Source organism: Podarcis melisellensis (assembly GCF_964234715.1).
Source record: "Podarcis melisellensis genome assembly, chromosome: 8".
Lineage (NCBI taxonomy): Eukaryota > Metazoa > Chordata > Lepidosauria > Squamata > Lacertidae > Podarcis > Podarcis melisellensis.
The window spans coordinates 75,810,553-75,826,853 of NC_138540.1; the positions used below are offsets into that span (position 1 = coordinate 75,810,553).

Sequence of the window (16,301 nt, forward strand, 5' to 3'; positions counted from 1 at the left end):
GTAATCCTTCACCTCTGCTGTTGTTGCCTCTGTGCCCTGTTGCCTCAGCACCTGAGTTGTCTGCACTTAAGCAGCGTGGCATTGATGAAAGAGGACTACGCACAGCCCAGCCTTCCTACTATTGCAGTGTAGAATAGAATATTTGCAAAGGACCCTAGAAATTTCCTAGATTTTTTTTTAACCTTCTAGTTAATCAGGTGCATTATTTCAGCTGGTGTGCTCTGACATTGAGTTCATAGGCTGAGGTGTAAATGGCAAGCTGGGGGAGCAGAGCAGCACTATGAGGAGAATTTTGCTAATCAGGGCATGTGACGTCCATGGTTGCACAGCCAGACATGCATCTGCAGTACATCAGATGCGCACTGGGCACAGACTTATTAATATAAGAATGCAATGACAACAAGGTTCTGCCTCATGTCTGAAGTGTGTCAAGTTCTTTCTTCCAACCCTCTCTCTGCATAGACCTCTCCTGTTATTTGCATTAAAAAGATGGGGGGAGGGTTGGCAGTGAAAGGATTTCATTAGCATGTGCAGAGATACTTTGTTCTGCTTAGGGAGCCCTTTCAACACCAACTTGTCTACTGAGGGCCTCCTGCACATCATTGATCACGTGACCCATTGCATTGCAGAAAATTCTGAGAATGGAAAAGCATCATAAGGGATGTTATATTGGTTCACATGCTCAGTCCTGTCAGGTTTCACTGTCAAGGTCCATAAACTCACAGATAGCCTGTGCCTGGTTGTATCTGTGCACTGAAGATCAGCAGTGTTGACAGTGTATCACTGGTTTTGATCTTTGATCAGTTCGAGCAGAACTGTGTTGCTGGGCAGGTGTGGGGAGAGGAAAACTTGTAAACAGGATGCAGTTTCTGCTCCAAGATCTTTACCCATCTACCATGGCCACATTCTCCCCCTCTCCCCACATGGCATTTTAGAAGGCCTCATCTAAAACCATGTATCAGTATGAGATCACCCCATCCTCTCTGATCTTACACAGTTACACCACTGCTTGTACGTGCGGCAAACAGAGAATGACAACGAGGCAATGAGCCTCCATTGGTCTGTCATCTGAAGGAAATGCCCTGTGCTGAAGTTCTCCTGAGCTTTCTACCAAGCAGCAATGAGGCAAACATGGAATTGTAACCTGGACCTGGGGCACAGACTCACTTGACATTGTGGTGAACCTCAGGCCTGGAAAGGGTGGAGGCTATAGAAAATCATAGGTAGAGACTGTGTCAGCAGCAGTAAGTAAAAGCTCATGTGACACGAGGTAGACGTTTGCATGCCTGGCTTTGTGGCAAATAGTATACAATCAAATAAGAGATGATGCAAGCTGCAGAACACCACTATATAAGGGAATAAGTGTAATCGGGGAATATAATTGGTCAGGAAAGGTTATGGTATTTGCTGCCAAGGAGCGTGGTGGAGTCTCCTTCTTTGGAGGTCTTTAAGCAGAGGCTTGACAACCATATGTCAGGAGTGCTCTGATGGTGTTTCCTGCTTGGCAGGGGGTTGGACTCGATGGCCCTTGTGGTCTCTTCCAACTCTATGATTCTATGATTCTATTCTATGAGAGCGGTATAACAGAGGGGGCTTGCCAAGACTCAGGTCCAGCCTTTGGGTGCAATCCCCCTGGACCATGCTTCTGTACAGAGCCAATAAATGAACTTCTTCTTCACCAAACACCTCATGTGTGTGACTCTTTGGAGGAAGATAGGTCTGTTTTAAATTTTGGAGTTGTCGCGGATATAACTCTTGTACGTGTTGGATTGCCAGCGTCCCATGTCTTTTATTCTGTCCACTGGCAAACCCCAGTGGCCTGCCATTGTGGTGGACCCGATCCAAAAAGAGTGGTGTTTGAGTTTTATTTTACAACCTGATCAGCAGGACCTTTTATTGCCCATCTAAAGACTGCTGAATCTCCCTTTCAATGAAAAGACAAGTAGTTTGCATTCTAATGTTGTAAACAAAAATCTGCCCTTTTCCCTTATGGGATTTTTAAATTGTTTTAATTCATTTCACGGGGGGGGGGGAGAATTTTATTGTTTGCAGCTTCCCAAGGAAGCTCAAGGACATTCTATTTTTTGCTTTTTGCCCCTTCCTTTTCTAACTGTCTCTAAGTCCCCCCAAAAACCCTGCCCCTTAGAGAATATCCTGTCTACAGATGTGTTACTACAAATTCAATGATGAAAAAGCAACAACAACTGAATTCCCCAATTCCTCGTGACCACAAGACTATTTATTACCTGCAACAACAACAGACACCTGAGTTTTCAAAGTGGCCACAGCAATTTCTTTCAAAGGGTATAGACTGACGGAGGAGAGAGGCTGACAAAGGGGGGGGGAGTTGAATTGCAAGGACATTCTCTCACTTTTTAAACCTCAAGACTCTGTGCTCCAGGACTGAAAAGATGTGTAAAAGATCACGATTGCCTCAAAATATGCAACTGATATTTAATTAGTCTGTTGTGTGATATTATGTAGGAATGCTAAAATGTGTCTGACAGTATGTTCTTTCCACAAAGGGGGGACCCAATTATTGTGTGTACTGTAATGGTTTTTATGTTCAATGCTATTGCTTACATAAGTGGAGGATTCTCATGCATTTTGAGCCTTCTAATAGATCAGGCTATTGCGTAATCCAGTATTTAGATTAGATCATGTTCCACCTGGCACACTCCACAGTGTGCCAACCTTCCTTACCCATTTTAAAATGTGCTAAAACTCATTTGTTTTTGTTCTCCAAATGGTTTACAATGAAGAGGAAACAGAGCCACCCAGTTTAGGTTTCGCTTTCTCAGAAATCAGCCAGTTGAGCAGAGCTGTGTGCTGGCAAGCAGCCAGGAATTATCAACAATGGGACATTTAGTCCTAAATACATTGCTGTGCCAATCTATTGTTTGTGGATCATAACACATTGGTTTAATCAGAGGTCAGCAAACTTTTTCAGCAGAGGCCAGTCCACCATCCCTCAGACCTTGTGGGGGCCAGACTATATTTTTTTTGGGGGGGGGAGAGAATTCCTATGCCCCACGAATAACCCAGAGATGCATTTTAAATAAAAGGACACATTCTACTCATGTAAAAACCTGCTGATTCCCAGACCGTCTGTGGGCCAGATTTAGAAGGTGATTGGGCCGGATCCGGCTCCCGGGCCTTAGTTTGCCTACCCATGGTTGAATGCATCTCCCTCCTCATCCCCATGAAGTTCCACACATAGCCCCCTTCCCAGACTTAGATCTTGGCTTCAGAGGAATCTGGAAGGTCCAAGCCAGAACCAAATCACATTTCAAGTTGCTTTGTCGCATTGTTGGTTGTTGTTGTTGTTCAGACCCATGTAAATGTCGAAACAGAAGACTCCTGCTGGATCCGTCCAACCAGATGCCTGTGGGAAACTCGAAAGCAGGACCTAAGTACAAAAATATCCCCCCCTCCCCGGTGGTCTCCAGCAACTGGTGTTCAGATGCAGTATATCCATTGTGGCTGGAAGCTACCGCTTGACAACAAATGGTTGATGCACACCAATGCACTTTCATCTCAAAACCCACATCTTTAAATGAGGTTTTGCCCAATGTATTTTTGCATATTATTTCAGGACACCTGCGCCACAACCAGCTGGGCTATGATGAGGGGGGGGGGGAATGATGGCACACAGTGCTGGTGCACCTGTGTCATACCCTCCAACATTTCTCCGATAGAAATAGGGACAGCCTAACAGAGCTGTAGCTAGGTGATCTTGAGAGCCTGGCAGAACTGTCCAGATTGTGCCCCCTAGCCATGGACAAATTGGCTCTTCTTTCTGTCTCTCCTCCAACCCCGCCCCCCCGGCACCCATTCAATTCAATTCCTCACACACTTCCCCTTGTAATGAATTCCCTTTTGTAATGAATTCTGATTGAAGGAAGCCAAAACAGAGAGAGGACACCAAGATGGGGAAGGCTGACCTAGATGATGGTATATAGGCGTCTCCTCACTTACGTGCGGGTTACGTTCCGGGGCCTTGCGTGCATAAGTGAAGTCGCATAAAGTGGGGAGCACCCCACTTTAATAGGGAGGAGTGCATGGGAGCCAGCTCCTTGGGGTCAAGGTTCCTTTGCCCCTCCCTAAAATATTTGAGGAGGCTGCCCCCCCCATTAATGGGCATTGTCATTCAAATAGTGTGTGTGTGTGCTCCATCTTGATCATACAGGGCGGAGCTTACCTGCCCCCCCCATATATTTTATTCAAGTTGACACTCTTGAAGGAAGGTGTGCCAGAGGAGAGAGATAGAGAAGTGACTCCGGAGTAGGCAGGCTTTGAACCTGGTGACTCCCTCCCCCACGTCCGGAGAGGCAGGGGTGCGAGCAGTGAGGTGAGCTGGGCAGTGTCAGGGGCTGAGGCTGGTGCAGGGGCGGAGGAAGGTGGGTGTGGTAGGGACAGGCTCCCTGGGTGTCACCACTGAGGGGGGTGACAAAAAGCCAGGCGGCATTCACGACAGGCCTGCAGCACGCCCAAGCCAAGCGTCTTCCTTGGGAGTGCAGCTCCGCCCTGCACCAAACGGTCCACCTGCTGCCTCACCCTCAGCTGGAGTGTGGCTGACTGGGAGGAGGCAGGCAGACTCCTTGGTGGTCCTGCAGAGCGTCTTGCCCAGGCTGGCCCCGCCCCATGGGTGGCTGGCCCCACCCCTTGGCCCCGCCCCAGGCGCCCAATCAACTTGCTCCACCACTGGGCTGGTGTAGCTTCCTGGCCCCGACCCCAAGCGAGTTCTGGGAGAGGCAGAGCTGGTACCTCATGGCCAAATGGGATGGGGCACTGCGGCATGTACAGGGAGGACCAAGGGGCGAGGGAGGCAGCTGGGAGCAGTTGCTGCCCAGCATGCCTTCTTCCCCATCCTGCCTGGGCTGTGGGCAGTGAGAGCTGGCCAGACAGGGCACCTGGCGGAGGGTCTCGGCAGCCGATTTTGCACACACACACCCTGCCTGCGCCTCTGGCAGGGCCCCACCTAGCTATGGCTCTGTGTCCTAAGGAAAATGGGGCATGTTTAGGGAAGCTTTTAATGTTTAATAGGTTATTGTATTTTAGTGTTTTGTTGGAAGCTGCCCAGAGTGGTTGGGGGGACCCAGCCAGATGGGCGGGGTAGAAATAATATCTTCTTCTTCTTCTTCTTCTTCTTCTTCTTCTTCTTCTTCTTCTTCTTCTTCTTCTTCTTCTTCTTCTTCTTCTTCTTCTTCTTCTTCTTCTTCTTCTTCTTCTTCCAGGGTCAAATCAGAAACCAGGATGGCTTCTGTAAATCCAGGACTTAAACTTGAAGGGTCAGCTGTGAATGGAGGTGGCTGTAAAACTGAGAGACGGATGTAGCTGTACAGGAATTTCAAGAGCATTTTTTAAAGCTATTTACCTAGGACTTTGTAATAACTATAACGTTGCCCGCACCCCAATTTCTGTAAGAATTTGAGTAAGGAGGAGAGGGAGGTCCTGAACAAACTTACCACGGCCAAAGACCTGATCACAAGGGTGGCGCAATAGTGCTACTGAATAAAGCAGACTATGTAAAGGAAACTGAGAGCCAGTTGAGTAATACCCACTTCTATTTACCCTTACCTGGTGATCCAACCACGGTGATAAATAATAAACTTCAGTCCATTCTAGATGAAGCCGTCTTATTAGGCTATATTGATACTGCTGTGGCTGAATTTCTATGTCCCCAACATACGAAGGTACCTATATTCTATACCCTCCCCAAAATACATAAAAACATACTGCCCCCACCAGGGAGACCAATATTTTCAGCCTCAGTCTCTCTTCTAGAAAAATTGTTCACACTACATCGATAGCTTCTTGAATCCCCTTACCAAAGAAACACCGTTGTATATCCGTGATACTAAACATGTCATTACCTTAATCAAGAACCTACCCAGCATAGTATCACAGCCACTTGGGATGTTTCCTCACTATATACCAATGTACCCCTAGATGAGGTGAAGACACTGATTAAGGAAATGTTAATAGATCATAATCAAACATCTCCACCAGTACATTTCCTCGTGGAAATTGTATCTTTAATTTTGTACAACAATTACTTCTGTTTTGGGACTAAATATTACATCCAGAAACAGGGTGTACCTATGGGTCCGAGATGCACTCCCAGCGTGGCCAATATTTTCATGAGTAATTTTGATTTAGAACACATTTTTCATAATGACCCATATGGAGTATATTTGTTGTTTTATGGACGTTACATTGGTGATTTATTGTTTATATTCACTGAGGATATTTTTGATCGGTTTAATCTGTGGACAAATGGTCTAAACTCACATTTAAATTTTGAAGGTAAATTCAGTTCTACCCTTTCTTGATTTGGAAATTTACACTGACCAGCTAAAAATCAAGGTTCGCCCCTTTTAAAAAAGTACAGATGTAAATTCTTTACTTCATTATAGTTCCAATCATCCAAGACACCTTCGAGATAACCTTCCGTTTGGTCAATTTCTATGGCTCAAAATAAATTCTTCTAATCTGAAGGATTTGAAATATCACTCTGACAAGTTGGTAACCTCTTTCCTAGAATGCGGTTGCCCACGTACAGTGGTGTCCACAGCATACAAAGAACTAAAACTAAGGATAGACCCACACTTTAAAAAACCCGGACTGATACTCATGAGATCACCAAGAGAATCCATTCTTCCTTAGAATTTAATCACATGACAAGAGACATTGTGAGAATAGTGAAACGGCATTGCCATGTCTTAAAAGATATTCCTGGTTGCGAGGTTCTTCCCTGCTTCGGGAAACGACGCACTAGATCCCTTCGAGACATACTGGTACACACTGATCTAAAACCCATACCACAACAGACTTTAATAACAGCTCCAAGAGGTTTTTTCAAGTGTGGACACTGCGTTGCATGCAGATACGCACTTCTGGTAAAAGAGTTCACCAACAGTGAGGGTTTAAATTCACCATACAATCATTTGCTACATGTGCTACTGCACGCACTGTCTATGTAATAAAATGCACATGTGGTTTATTATATGTGGGACAAACCACAAGACCAATCAGAACCAGGATATTGTGAAGGGGTACAGTTAGGGTTACCCCAGAAAGCCCTAAAAACTGTTTGTGAATCCCCCCCCCCAGCCAGGCCTCCCCTTAAGCATTTTAAAAACTGCATTTTCCTCTAAGACAAAAAGCACGAGCTAAGCAGTCCTCTCTGTAACAAAAACACTGTAACAAACCTACAGCTGAGAACAGTAAAGCTTTTCGCTTCCCAGATCCAAGATAACCTTGTCCTGGTACATTGATTTGCAACATACTTCCGGGAGCAGAGCCAGAGAACGAAAAGCAACATTTCTATGTAAAATCTGTGAAGGGGGAGAGGGAAGAAGGGGTTTTGAGAACAGGATAAAAACCTGATGTAAAATGCTTTTTGCTACGGCCTGTCTTTTGTGAACTGAATCACACAGGTGCCTCTGCCCCCCCTCCCCCCATGGCAGAATAAAACGCTCTTTCTCTGGATTAACCCCTTGGTGTCGTTTGGCTCCTTTTGTCTCTGCGTGGGCGCAACAAAAGGCTACAATTGGAGCATCGTTCTAGAATCAGAAATAGAATTTTGGGTGCTCCTCTGGTATCCCATTTCATTCAAAAGTCGCACACTGAGGATGACCTTACATTTTTTTTTGTACTTTGGACCTATCAAGGACCTCTTGAAAATGCAGGAAGAGTCCTTACACAGAAGGAAATCAGATTTATTTATTTTACTCAACACTCTGCATCGTTTAGGTCTAAATACTGAATTGTATACATGCTTTTTATAATGACATATCCCACACAAGCTATGTCAGGGGTCAGCAACCTTTTTTAGCTGTGGGCCGGTCCACCGTCCCTCAGACCATGGGCTGGGCTAGACTATATTTTGGGGGAAAAAGAAAGAATTCCTATGCCCCACAAATAACCCAGAGATGCATTTTAACCCCTGAGCTATGTGAAACATATACTACATAAGAGCTCTGCCTATGTGATACCATTGTGGTCATATTCTTTTAAGACTGCATTTAGGTTAACACCTGTCTCATCATATGGTTTTGCTTATTAAGGGTGTACTGAGATTCACTGGCCATTACTATTGAGAATCGTCCAAGAATCATTGTTTACATGATCTGTTACACACTTTGATGGTATGCACAACCTCTGTATCTTTTAATGATTGATAACACTGGTCAACAACAAATTTGTTGTCTGCGTTTTTTCAGCTGATTTAGGATGAATCTGATGCGCTGAATCCAAAAATCACGTTGGTTTTGCTCAATCAGGTCAAGTTTTTGAGCTATGGCCACATGTCTTTTTTTACATTTTTGTTCACATGTATGCTTGTGTGGAGCATTTTAGAAGAAGTTGGTGGGGGTAAAATGCCTTGTCAAATAATTGTTTTGATTGGAAATGATTATTTTAATGACACGAAGTATTCAGGTCCGATAGTTCTGGGTGATTATGTCGAAAAGGGATCAGTTTGAAGTCATAAAACCTCGAAATCTTCCATAAATTGGTCCAGCAAAGCATAAAGCTGGGGGAGCAAAGCTAAGTTAATGGGGCAGCCGCCCCATGAAGTATCCTGATCTTCAATCAGCTCGTCATCCTGTAGCTCATTGTGATGAAATTCCAGTGCCTATCTTCGGAGTACTTCGACATTAGTGACGAAGATGCCTCCAGTGTTGAAGGACATGAAGAAAAAGTGGTTCTTGAAGATGATGCTCCACATCCAATTTCCCAAAAGGAGCTGAATGATCTAGTTTGTGACCTCAGCCTGTCAAAGGACTCTGCCGAACTGTTGGCATCCAGATTGAAGGAAAAAACCTCCTCTCTGACAGTGCTCGCATCAGCTTCTTACGCAACAGGCATCAAGAGTACCTCCGTTTTTTCTCGGAAGAGAAGGACTTGGTGTACTGTGCAGATATTGCACAGCTTCTGCTCAAGCTTGGAGTGCCACAGTACGAACCCAAAGATTGGAGACTGTTCATTGACAGCAGCAAGCGATCACTGAAATGTGTTCTGCTACACAACGGCAACCAGTTTGCCTCTATACCCCAGGCTCACTCGAGTACACTGAAGGAGAACTATGAAGCGGTGAAGTATGTGCTGGAGAAAATTGGTTATGATCAGCATAAGTGGTTTATTTGTGTTGACCTGAAGATGGTGAACTTTTTGTTGGGACAACAGTCTGGCTTCACTAAGTACCCAATGTTTCTGTGCATGTGGGATAGTAGGGACCGTGCTCAGCATTACACGAAGAAGGACTGGCCTGTGCGGGAGGAATTGGTGCCTTGCAAAGAAAGGAACGTCATCAAGGACCCTCTGGTGGACAGAGACAGAATACTCTTCCCACCGCTGCACATCAAACTCGGCTTAATCAAGCAGTTCACCAAGGCTCTGGACAATGATGGTGACTGCTTCAATTACTTGTGCCAGGCTTTTCCAGGATTGACCACGGAGAAGTTGAAAGCTGGCATCTTTGATGGTCCTCAGATCCGTCAGCTCATCAGAGATCCAGAGTTCGGAAACTCAACGAACGAAGTGGAACTGGAAGCGTGGAAGGCATTTGTTCTGGTAGTGAATAACTTTCTTGGCAACAATAAGGCCAGAAACTACGCAGAACTTGTCAACAACATGCTGACTGCTTTCAGAAACCTGGGCTGCAACATGAGCGTCAAGATGCACTACCTATTTTCACATATGGACCGGTTTCCTGAGAACCTGGGTTCAATGAGTGATGAGCAGGGGGAGAGATTCCATCAGGACATGAAAGAGATGGAGACCAGGTATCAGGGTCGCTGGGACGCAGTCATGATGGCTGACTACTGTTGAACTCTGAAGAGAGACCTCTGTGCTGCTGAGCATTCCAGGAGTTCCAAGAAACAGAAGTTCAAGCCCTGAAGTTTGAAAAATGGTGAAGCAACATGCAATTTACGTGTACTTACCTTTATCAATGCCCACCATTCAGTTTACAGAAAACCTGACCTGATGGAGAGAAACGGATGCCATTTCCTGATTCAGCAGTGGAAAAATACCCTAAATCAGTTGTAGAAATCTAGACAACATTCAAAAAGTAAAAAACTGTTGCCCAGTGTAATGCTTAATAATGTATGAACTTCATAATTTTTAGTCATGATATAATATATTTATATTTGTAATTTCTACATGTCTAATATTAATCATTGTATTATCAAGTGTTTATATTTATTATATAGAACTATTAACAGCTGAGGAAGCCCTTCGGGGCAAAACAAGGAAATATCCGGAAACCTTGTCCTACCCAACCCAGCTGCCTGGGCCAGCCTGCCTGTGTCTGCTACCTATGCTAGCCAACCTCAACAGCTGTATCGTCCATTACATTCCAGGGACCCTTCCTTAACCACATTTGAGGACTGTGTAATATATGAACTCAAACAAACATGTTGGATTTAATTAAATAGGTTTGTTGCAGGAATTTATGTATATGTTGGGGGGGGGGTTGCCCCTACAGCAGATATCATGCAAGTGCAGCCCACTACCAAAATCAGCACAATCGCTTTTGTGACTTTTGTGATTTGTCTCCACAAAACACTTCATCACAGTTTCTTCCTATCTATTCAAAGGGCCTTTGCTGCACGATACCAAATGTAACAATTCACTGATAAATGTACTGGCTGGGAAATGGGGAAATGTAAATTTTGTTACACTTGATGGGTGATTGGTGGAGGGCAAGGAGAACCATGGGGCAGGATCGAGGATGCTTCGATTACTGCCACCAGACCTCCCCTTTCATGATGTAACCTTGATGTATGAGTGATGTAGTGTGTGGGGGGGGTAACATGGGGATTAAAGGTAAAGGTAAAGGTACCCCTGCCCGTACGGGCCAGTCTTGACAAACTCTGGGGTTGTGCGCCCATCTCACTTAAGAGGCCAGGGGCCAGCGCTGTCCGGAGACACTTCTGGGTCACGTGGCCAGCGTGACAAAGCTGCATCTGGCGAGCCAGAGCCGCACACGGAAACGCCGTTTACCTTCCCGCTGGTAAGCGGTCCCTATTTATCTACTTGCACCCGGAGGTGCTTTCGAACTGCTAGGTTGGCAGGCGCTGGGACCGAGCAGCGGGAGCGCACCCCGCCGCAGGGATTCGAACCGCCGACCTTTCGATCGGCAAGTCCTAGGCGCTGAGGCTTTAACCCACAGCGCCACCTGCGTCCCAATAACATGGGGATTAGCAGCTAATAAAAGCTTGGGGGCTCTTTAGTTTGGGGCTTCCATCTTGTTCCACCTTGTGGCAGGTGGGAGTCCTGTCGCGACAGTCTTCAATAAAGACCAAGCCTACTGGCTGCTGTTTTGCTCTGGTATTCCTGGCTGGTGTCCTTGTTTTTTTTTTTTTTGTCCAAGGGAGCCCTCAGATTTCTCCGTTAACAGGTTATATGCCTTGCTTTAGGATTGTATATGGTGTATATCCTGGACCTGATTCGTATGTTAGGAAGTAACCAGTAAAACATTTGCTGCAAACATTACCATTCAGCCTGTTGTGATCCATATGTTGTTGTAATTGCATCTGCGTAACAAGGTATTGTATTTGTTTTGGTCTGCAAAGCCAGCTTGTCGTGCAGGCTCTAAAGCCGCTCAGCACCTTGCAGAATATCAGAATGTTTCAAAAAAATTAAACTATTTCCTCTAAGATGCCCCAAATCCCCACAGCTTTAGAGCCCTTCCACTTTTCGCAGCCTATCAATGCAAAAGCCGACAACAAGGAAGCCGTCAAGGAATAATATCTGGATTGTGTCGGCTTGCAGACAACTCGGCTGCTGCTGAGACTGACACAGAGGCGACAACAACAGAGATGAAGTCCTCTGATGCTTCAAGTTTCACTAGGCATCCTTCGGGACTTCCCAGGAAAGGCAGAATCTCGTCTATCAAGCGGCTGCTCGGTGCTCCCCCTAGCGGGGAATGCTGCTTTTGCTATTTGCTGCCATCGGGAAATAGGCGATTATCACCAGGGGAGGGGAAGGGAAAGTTTCAAACTCTCCTGCAATCTTACGTTGTCTTCGCTCGCAACTTCGCTTTCGTTTTTAGCTTTTAGTAGTGCGACGAGCAGGAGGTAGAGGGAATAAAAGAGAGAAAGGAAGAGAGTTGGAAGGAGAAAAGTGTTAAAAGACCGAGGAGTGGACTGAGGTTTGCTGTAAAAAAATCGGGCGGGCAGCAGGTGAGGAGCTGAACTTTTCTCTTGCGATTATGATGATTTCCGTTTCTTTTTGAGCTTGATCGACTCTGAGCTCCTTGCTAGGCGGGTGGGGCGGGGCGGCCAGAGTTGTTTATTATTACTATTATTAACGTTGGAGACGGCTGCCCTTCTTCCCTGCTACAAAGGGAATAAATTACATGCCTTCACTATTGAGCTAGTGCTACTAAAAGAACTTTAAGTAACTGCTCTGAAACCAACCCAGATCTCCCTCTCAAACGATGCTGCGTTTTAATTTGACATACTATCCTCCTTTAGCTGCTAGGAAGCTGCCCTCCTCCTCCTCTTGGCGCCTGCCTCTTTTCCTTTCCTTTGGGTTGACACAGTGGAGAGATAAGCTCTTCGGAAGCTGTCCACATAGTCGCTGTCCCGTCCTTCATCTTTCTCTGTTCCCTGTTTACTAAAAACATTTGCAAACATCCTCTGGGACTTGCAGGGCTTCCTTTTCCCCTGCACTCACACATATTCTGGTGCTCAAAGGCTGTTTGTTTTTTGGAGTGCACTAGGAAACAAAATGTGTAGTTGGGAGCAGTGGTGTACCGTGGGTTGGCAGCACCCCCAGAGAGGAATTCTGGGCCGGGCTATGCTGGGGTCAGCCCTTCCATGCCTGCCCCCACCTGTCTCTGCCACCACGTGTCTGCCCCCCCTACTCCCTACCGTCGCTCGCTCACTTGCCTGCCACCCCCCATCTCCCTGCCTAACTCACACTCTGTCTCCGCTGCCGCAAGTCCTCTGCCAAAGCCTGCCACCTGTGCCAAGGCCACTCATGTATTTCCTTTCTGAAGCATGCCAGCTGCCGCAATGGAGGCCTGGTGGAGGCGGAGGCGCCTTGCGGTGACGGCGGATGGAATGAGACATCACCTGTGTGGGGCAGCCTGGTTGTGCCTCCTCAAAATTTTGCACCCGGGGCAACCACCCCTCTGACCCTCTGCACATTCTCTTGACTGCTGGGGAAGGCTTTTGGTGCTTGCTTAGCTTCTGCTAGTCTGGCTGGAGAGATTTCTGTTTGTTTTTCTTCTCCAAATGGTTTACAATGAAGAGGAAACAGAGCCACCCAGTCTAGGTTTTGCTTTCTCAGAAATCAGCCCTTTGAGCAGAGCTGTGTGCTGGCGAGCAGCCAGGAATTATCAGCAACGGAACATTTGGTCTGAAATACATTGCTGCGCCAGTCTACTGTTTGTGGATCATAATACATTGGCTTAATACATCTCCCTCCTCATCCCCATTAAGTTCCACACATAGCCCCCTCCCCAGACTTGGATCTTGGCTTCTGAAAGGTCCCAGTCAGAACCAAACTACATTTCAAGTTGTTTTGTCACATTGTTGTTGTTGTTGTTGTTGTTCAGACCCATGTAAATGTCGGAACAGAAGAGTTTTGCTGGATCAGGCCAATGGCCCACCAAGGCCAGGCTCATATTCTCAGAACTCAACTCAGTTCACTGTGAAACCACTCTGCCTCACTTCCTTGTTGGCTGTTATTCATAGTTCGGAAGGCAGAGGGAAGCGAAGCCTGCTTTCACTGTCACTGTAAAAAAAAATATTTCAAAGTGTGGCATGCACCAGATAAGTTTTTCTAGATGCTAGAGAAAGCAATCTTCTCAAACAGCTGTCCAACTTGTCACTGAAAGGGAGTCGCTGTTTTTCCAAAGAGCTACGGGCTGCCAATGGTAAACAATTTTAATTTGCTGATTGTAAAAGTATTTCTATGCTGCCTTTCAGCTCTCAAAGGAGCTCCCCCCTAATTTCCGTATTGTTTGCTCTATAAGACTCACCAAAAAAGTAAGGGGAAATGTATGTGCGTCTTATGGAGTGAATGCAGGCTGCGCAGCTATCACAGAAGCCAGAACAGCAAGAGGGATTGCTGCTTTCACTGCACAGCAATCCCTCTTGCTGTTCTGGCTTCTGAGATTCAGAATATTTTTTTTCTTGTTTTCCTCCTCCAAAAACTAAGTGTGTCTTGTGGTCTGGTGCGTCTAATACAGCGAAAAATACGGTAATTCTGTTACTTTCTTTGCTCACTTTCCCATATTTCAACCGTTCCTACTATTCAGCAGTGTATTCAGCAGTGAACGTATGTTTGAAAGGAGCACAATCAAATATACAGTGGAACAGTGCTTTTTTTCCCTTTAAAAAGGTTTAGGGGTACTCTCATTTTGACTCAAGAAAATCACTATTTTATAGTTCAAATGGGGAAAAATAAATACAGTAAATGGACAAAAGTACAAAGATTCAGAAAATGTTTAGTAGTTTGGTTCTCAAACTTAATCCATTCTGGAAGTCAGTTCGACTCCCGAAACCGTTTGAAATCAAGGCACGGCTTCCGATTGGCTGCAGGAGCTTCCTGCACTCTAGCAGAAGGCGTGTCGGACATTTGGCTTCTGAAAAACATTTGGAAGCCCTAACACTTACTTCCAGGTTTGCAGCATTCGGGAGCCGATTTGTTCGACAACTAAGCAGTTCGGAAACCAAGGCACCCCTGTATATCAGAGTTTCTCTCTCCAGGAGAAACCCTCACCAGGACAGGAAGTCCAATTTATGCAGTTTGAAAGCTTCTCATCAAAGCATTGCAGCCATTTCAGGAGCTTAGGCAGGAAAACAGAGGCAGATGAAGCTGAACAGGAATTTCAACAGCATTTGTTGAAGCTATTTACTTAAGATGTTGTAATAACTATAATGTTGCCTGCACCCCAATTTCTGTTTGGTAAGAGATTCCTGGGGTTCCAGTGCTTACCCAGAACATGGTTTTCCTTGGAATGCTCAATGGAGTTAAACACTAATGTGAGTAGTTTGAACTGGGCCTTGAACTGAACTGGCAACTGATCCAGCTGTTTTAAAAGAGGAGTTAGATGCGGAAGGCATTAACTGCTGTAATATTTCTGTTCTTGTTTAGGTGTGATAAATCTCAGAGAAGAGCAGCCATGGCTTGGAAGAGCAGCAAACAAGACACATTAGCTCAAATGAATCAGCCATCTGGCAAACGTACCCTTGATATCGCCATCGTAGGGGACTCAGGTGTCGGCAAATCATCCCTGGTCAATGCCCTGCGAAATATGGCAGACGATGAGCTTGGTGCAGCTGCAGTCGATGTGATGAAAGGTACTAGGGAACCAGCGGGGTACTTGTACCCCCAATATCCAGATGTAACCCTTTGGGATCTACCAGGGATTCGACCACCTCTGTTTTCGGCAGAGAGATACATAAAGGATATGGATTTTAAAAAGTACGATTTCTTCATCCTTGTTGGCGAAAGAAGATTGACTGATGATGCCATCATGCTGGCCCGCGAAATTCAGAAAACAAACAAGGGTTTTTTCTATGTGTGCACCAAAGTGGATGTTATTATATTTGCTGAAAGCAGGAAACCAAGCTTCAATGAGGAGAAAACCCTTGAGCAAATAAGGAAAGATTGCTGTGAATGTCTGACAAAGGCCGGGGAGTCACCTCCAAGGGTTTTTCTCATCTCAAGGTGGGATTTGAGCATGTACGATTTCCCCCTCCTGCAGAGGACTCTGCAAGATGAATGTATTGATCTCCAGAGGCGTGCCTTACTACCACCCCAGGACCCAGGAAGGAAGATACACAATAAGTATGTTGGTTTCAGCTGAAGCCAAACTTTATTCAATGCAATATGAAAGCAAACATGTTCTTTTTTCTGTGTTGTTGTGGCTGTACCCATATATAAGGATGTAGAGACTATATCTCCCCTCACTTTCCCCCCTTAGGTGACTGTACCCCACTCCAGCTCCTGGCATCAAGCAATAATAATAATAATAATAATAATAATAATTAATAATAATGTTATTTATACCCCACTCCTGGTTTCCCCAGAATCTTGCTCTCTTGCACAAAGACCTTAACAGTGAGGTGGGAAGGATGCAGTGGGGTTACCTGATAACTGAACTGATAAGCCTTGCATTGTATGAGTCAGGCCTCTATGAAGTGGGCTATCCATTTCAATTTTCCTGAATCCGATATTGTATGTTAGGTGTAAAGAACGTTTGGCCCTGCAGATATCACTGAACTACAACTCCCATCTTCCTTGCCCATTGGCCATGCCTGCTGGGGCTGATG

General features: G+C 45.6%; 1 protein-coding gene across 5 annotated transcripts in view; it reads left to right on the forward strand.

Annotated features, from left to right (window-relative positions):
• Positions 1-16,301, forward strand: part of LOC309375116 (uncharacterized protein) — a 64,115-nt gene that overhangs the window by 43,474 nt on the left and 4,340 nt on the right. For 3 of the 5 annotated variants that reach the window (XM_081920580.1, XM_081920583.1, XM_081920579.1), the window contains one exon: positions 15,121-15,816. In XM_081920580.1, coding sequence (XP_081776706.1) covers positions 15,121-15,816 — 696 coding nt within the window. Of the gene's footprint in view, positions 1-11,847; positions 12,195-13,201; positions 13,898-15,120; positions 15,817-16,301 lie in introns of those variants that run through there. The other 2 variants (XM_081920581.1, XM_081920582.1) reach the window with 2 other exon arrangements.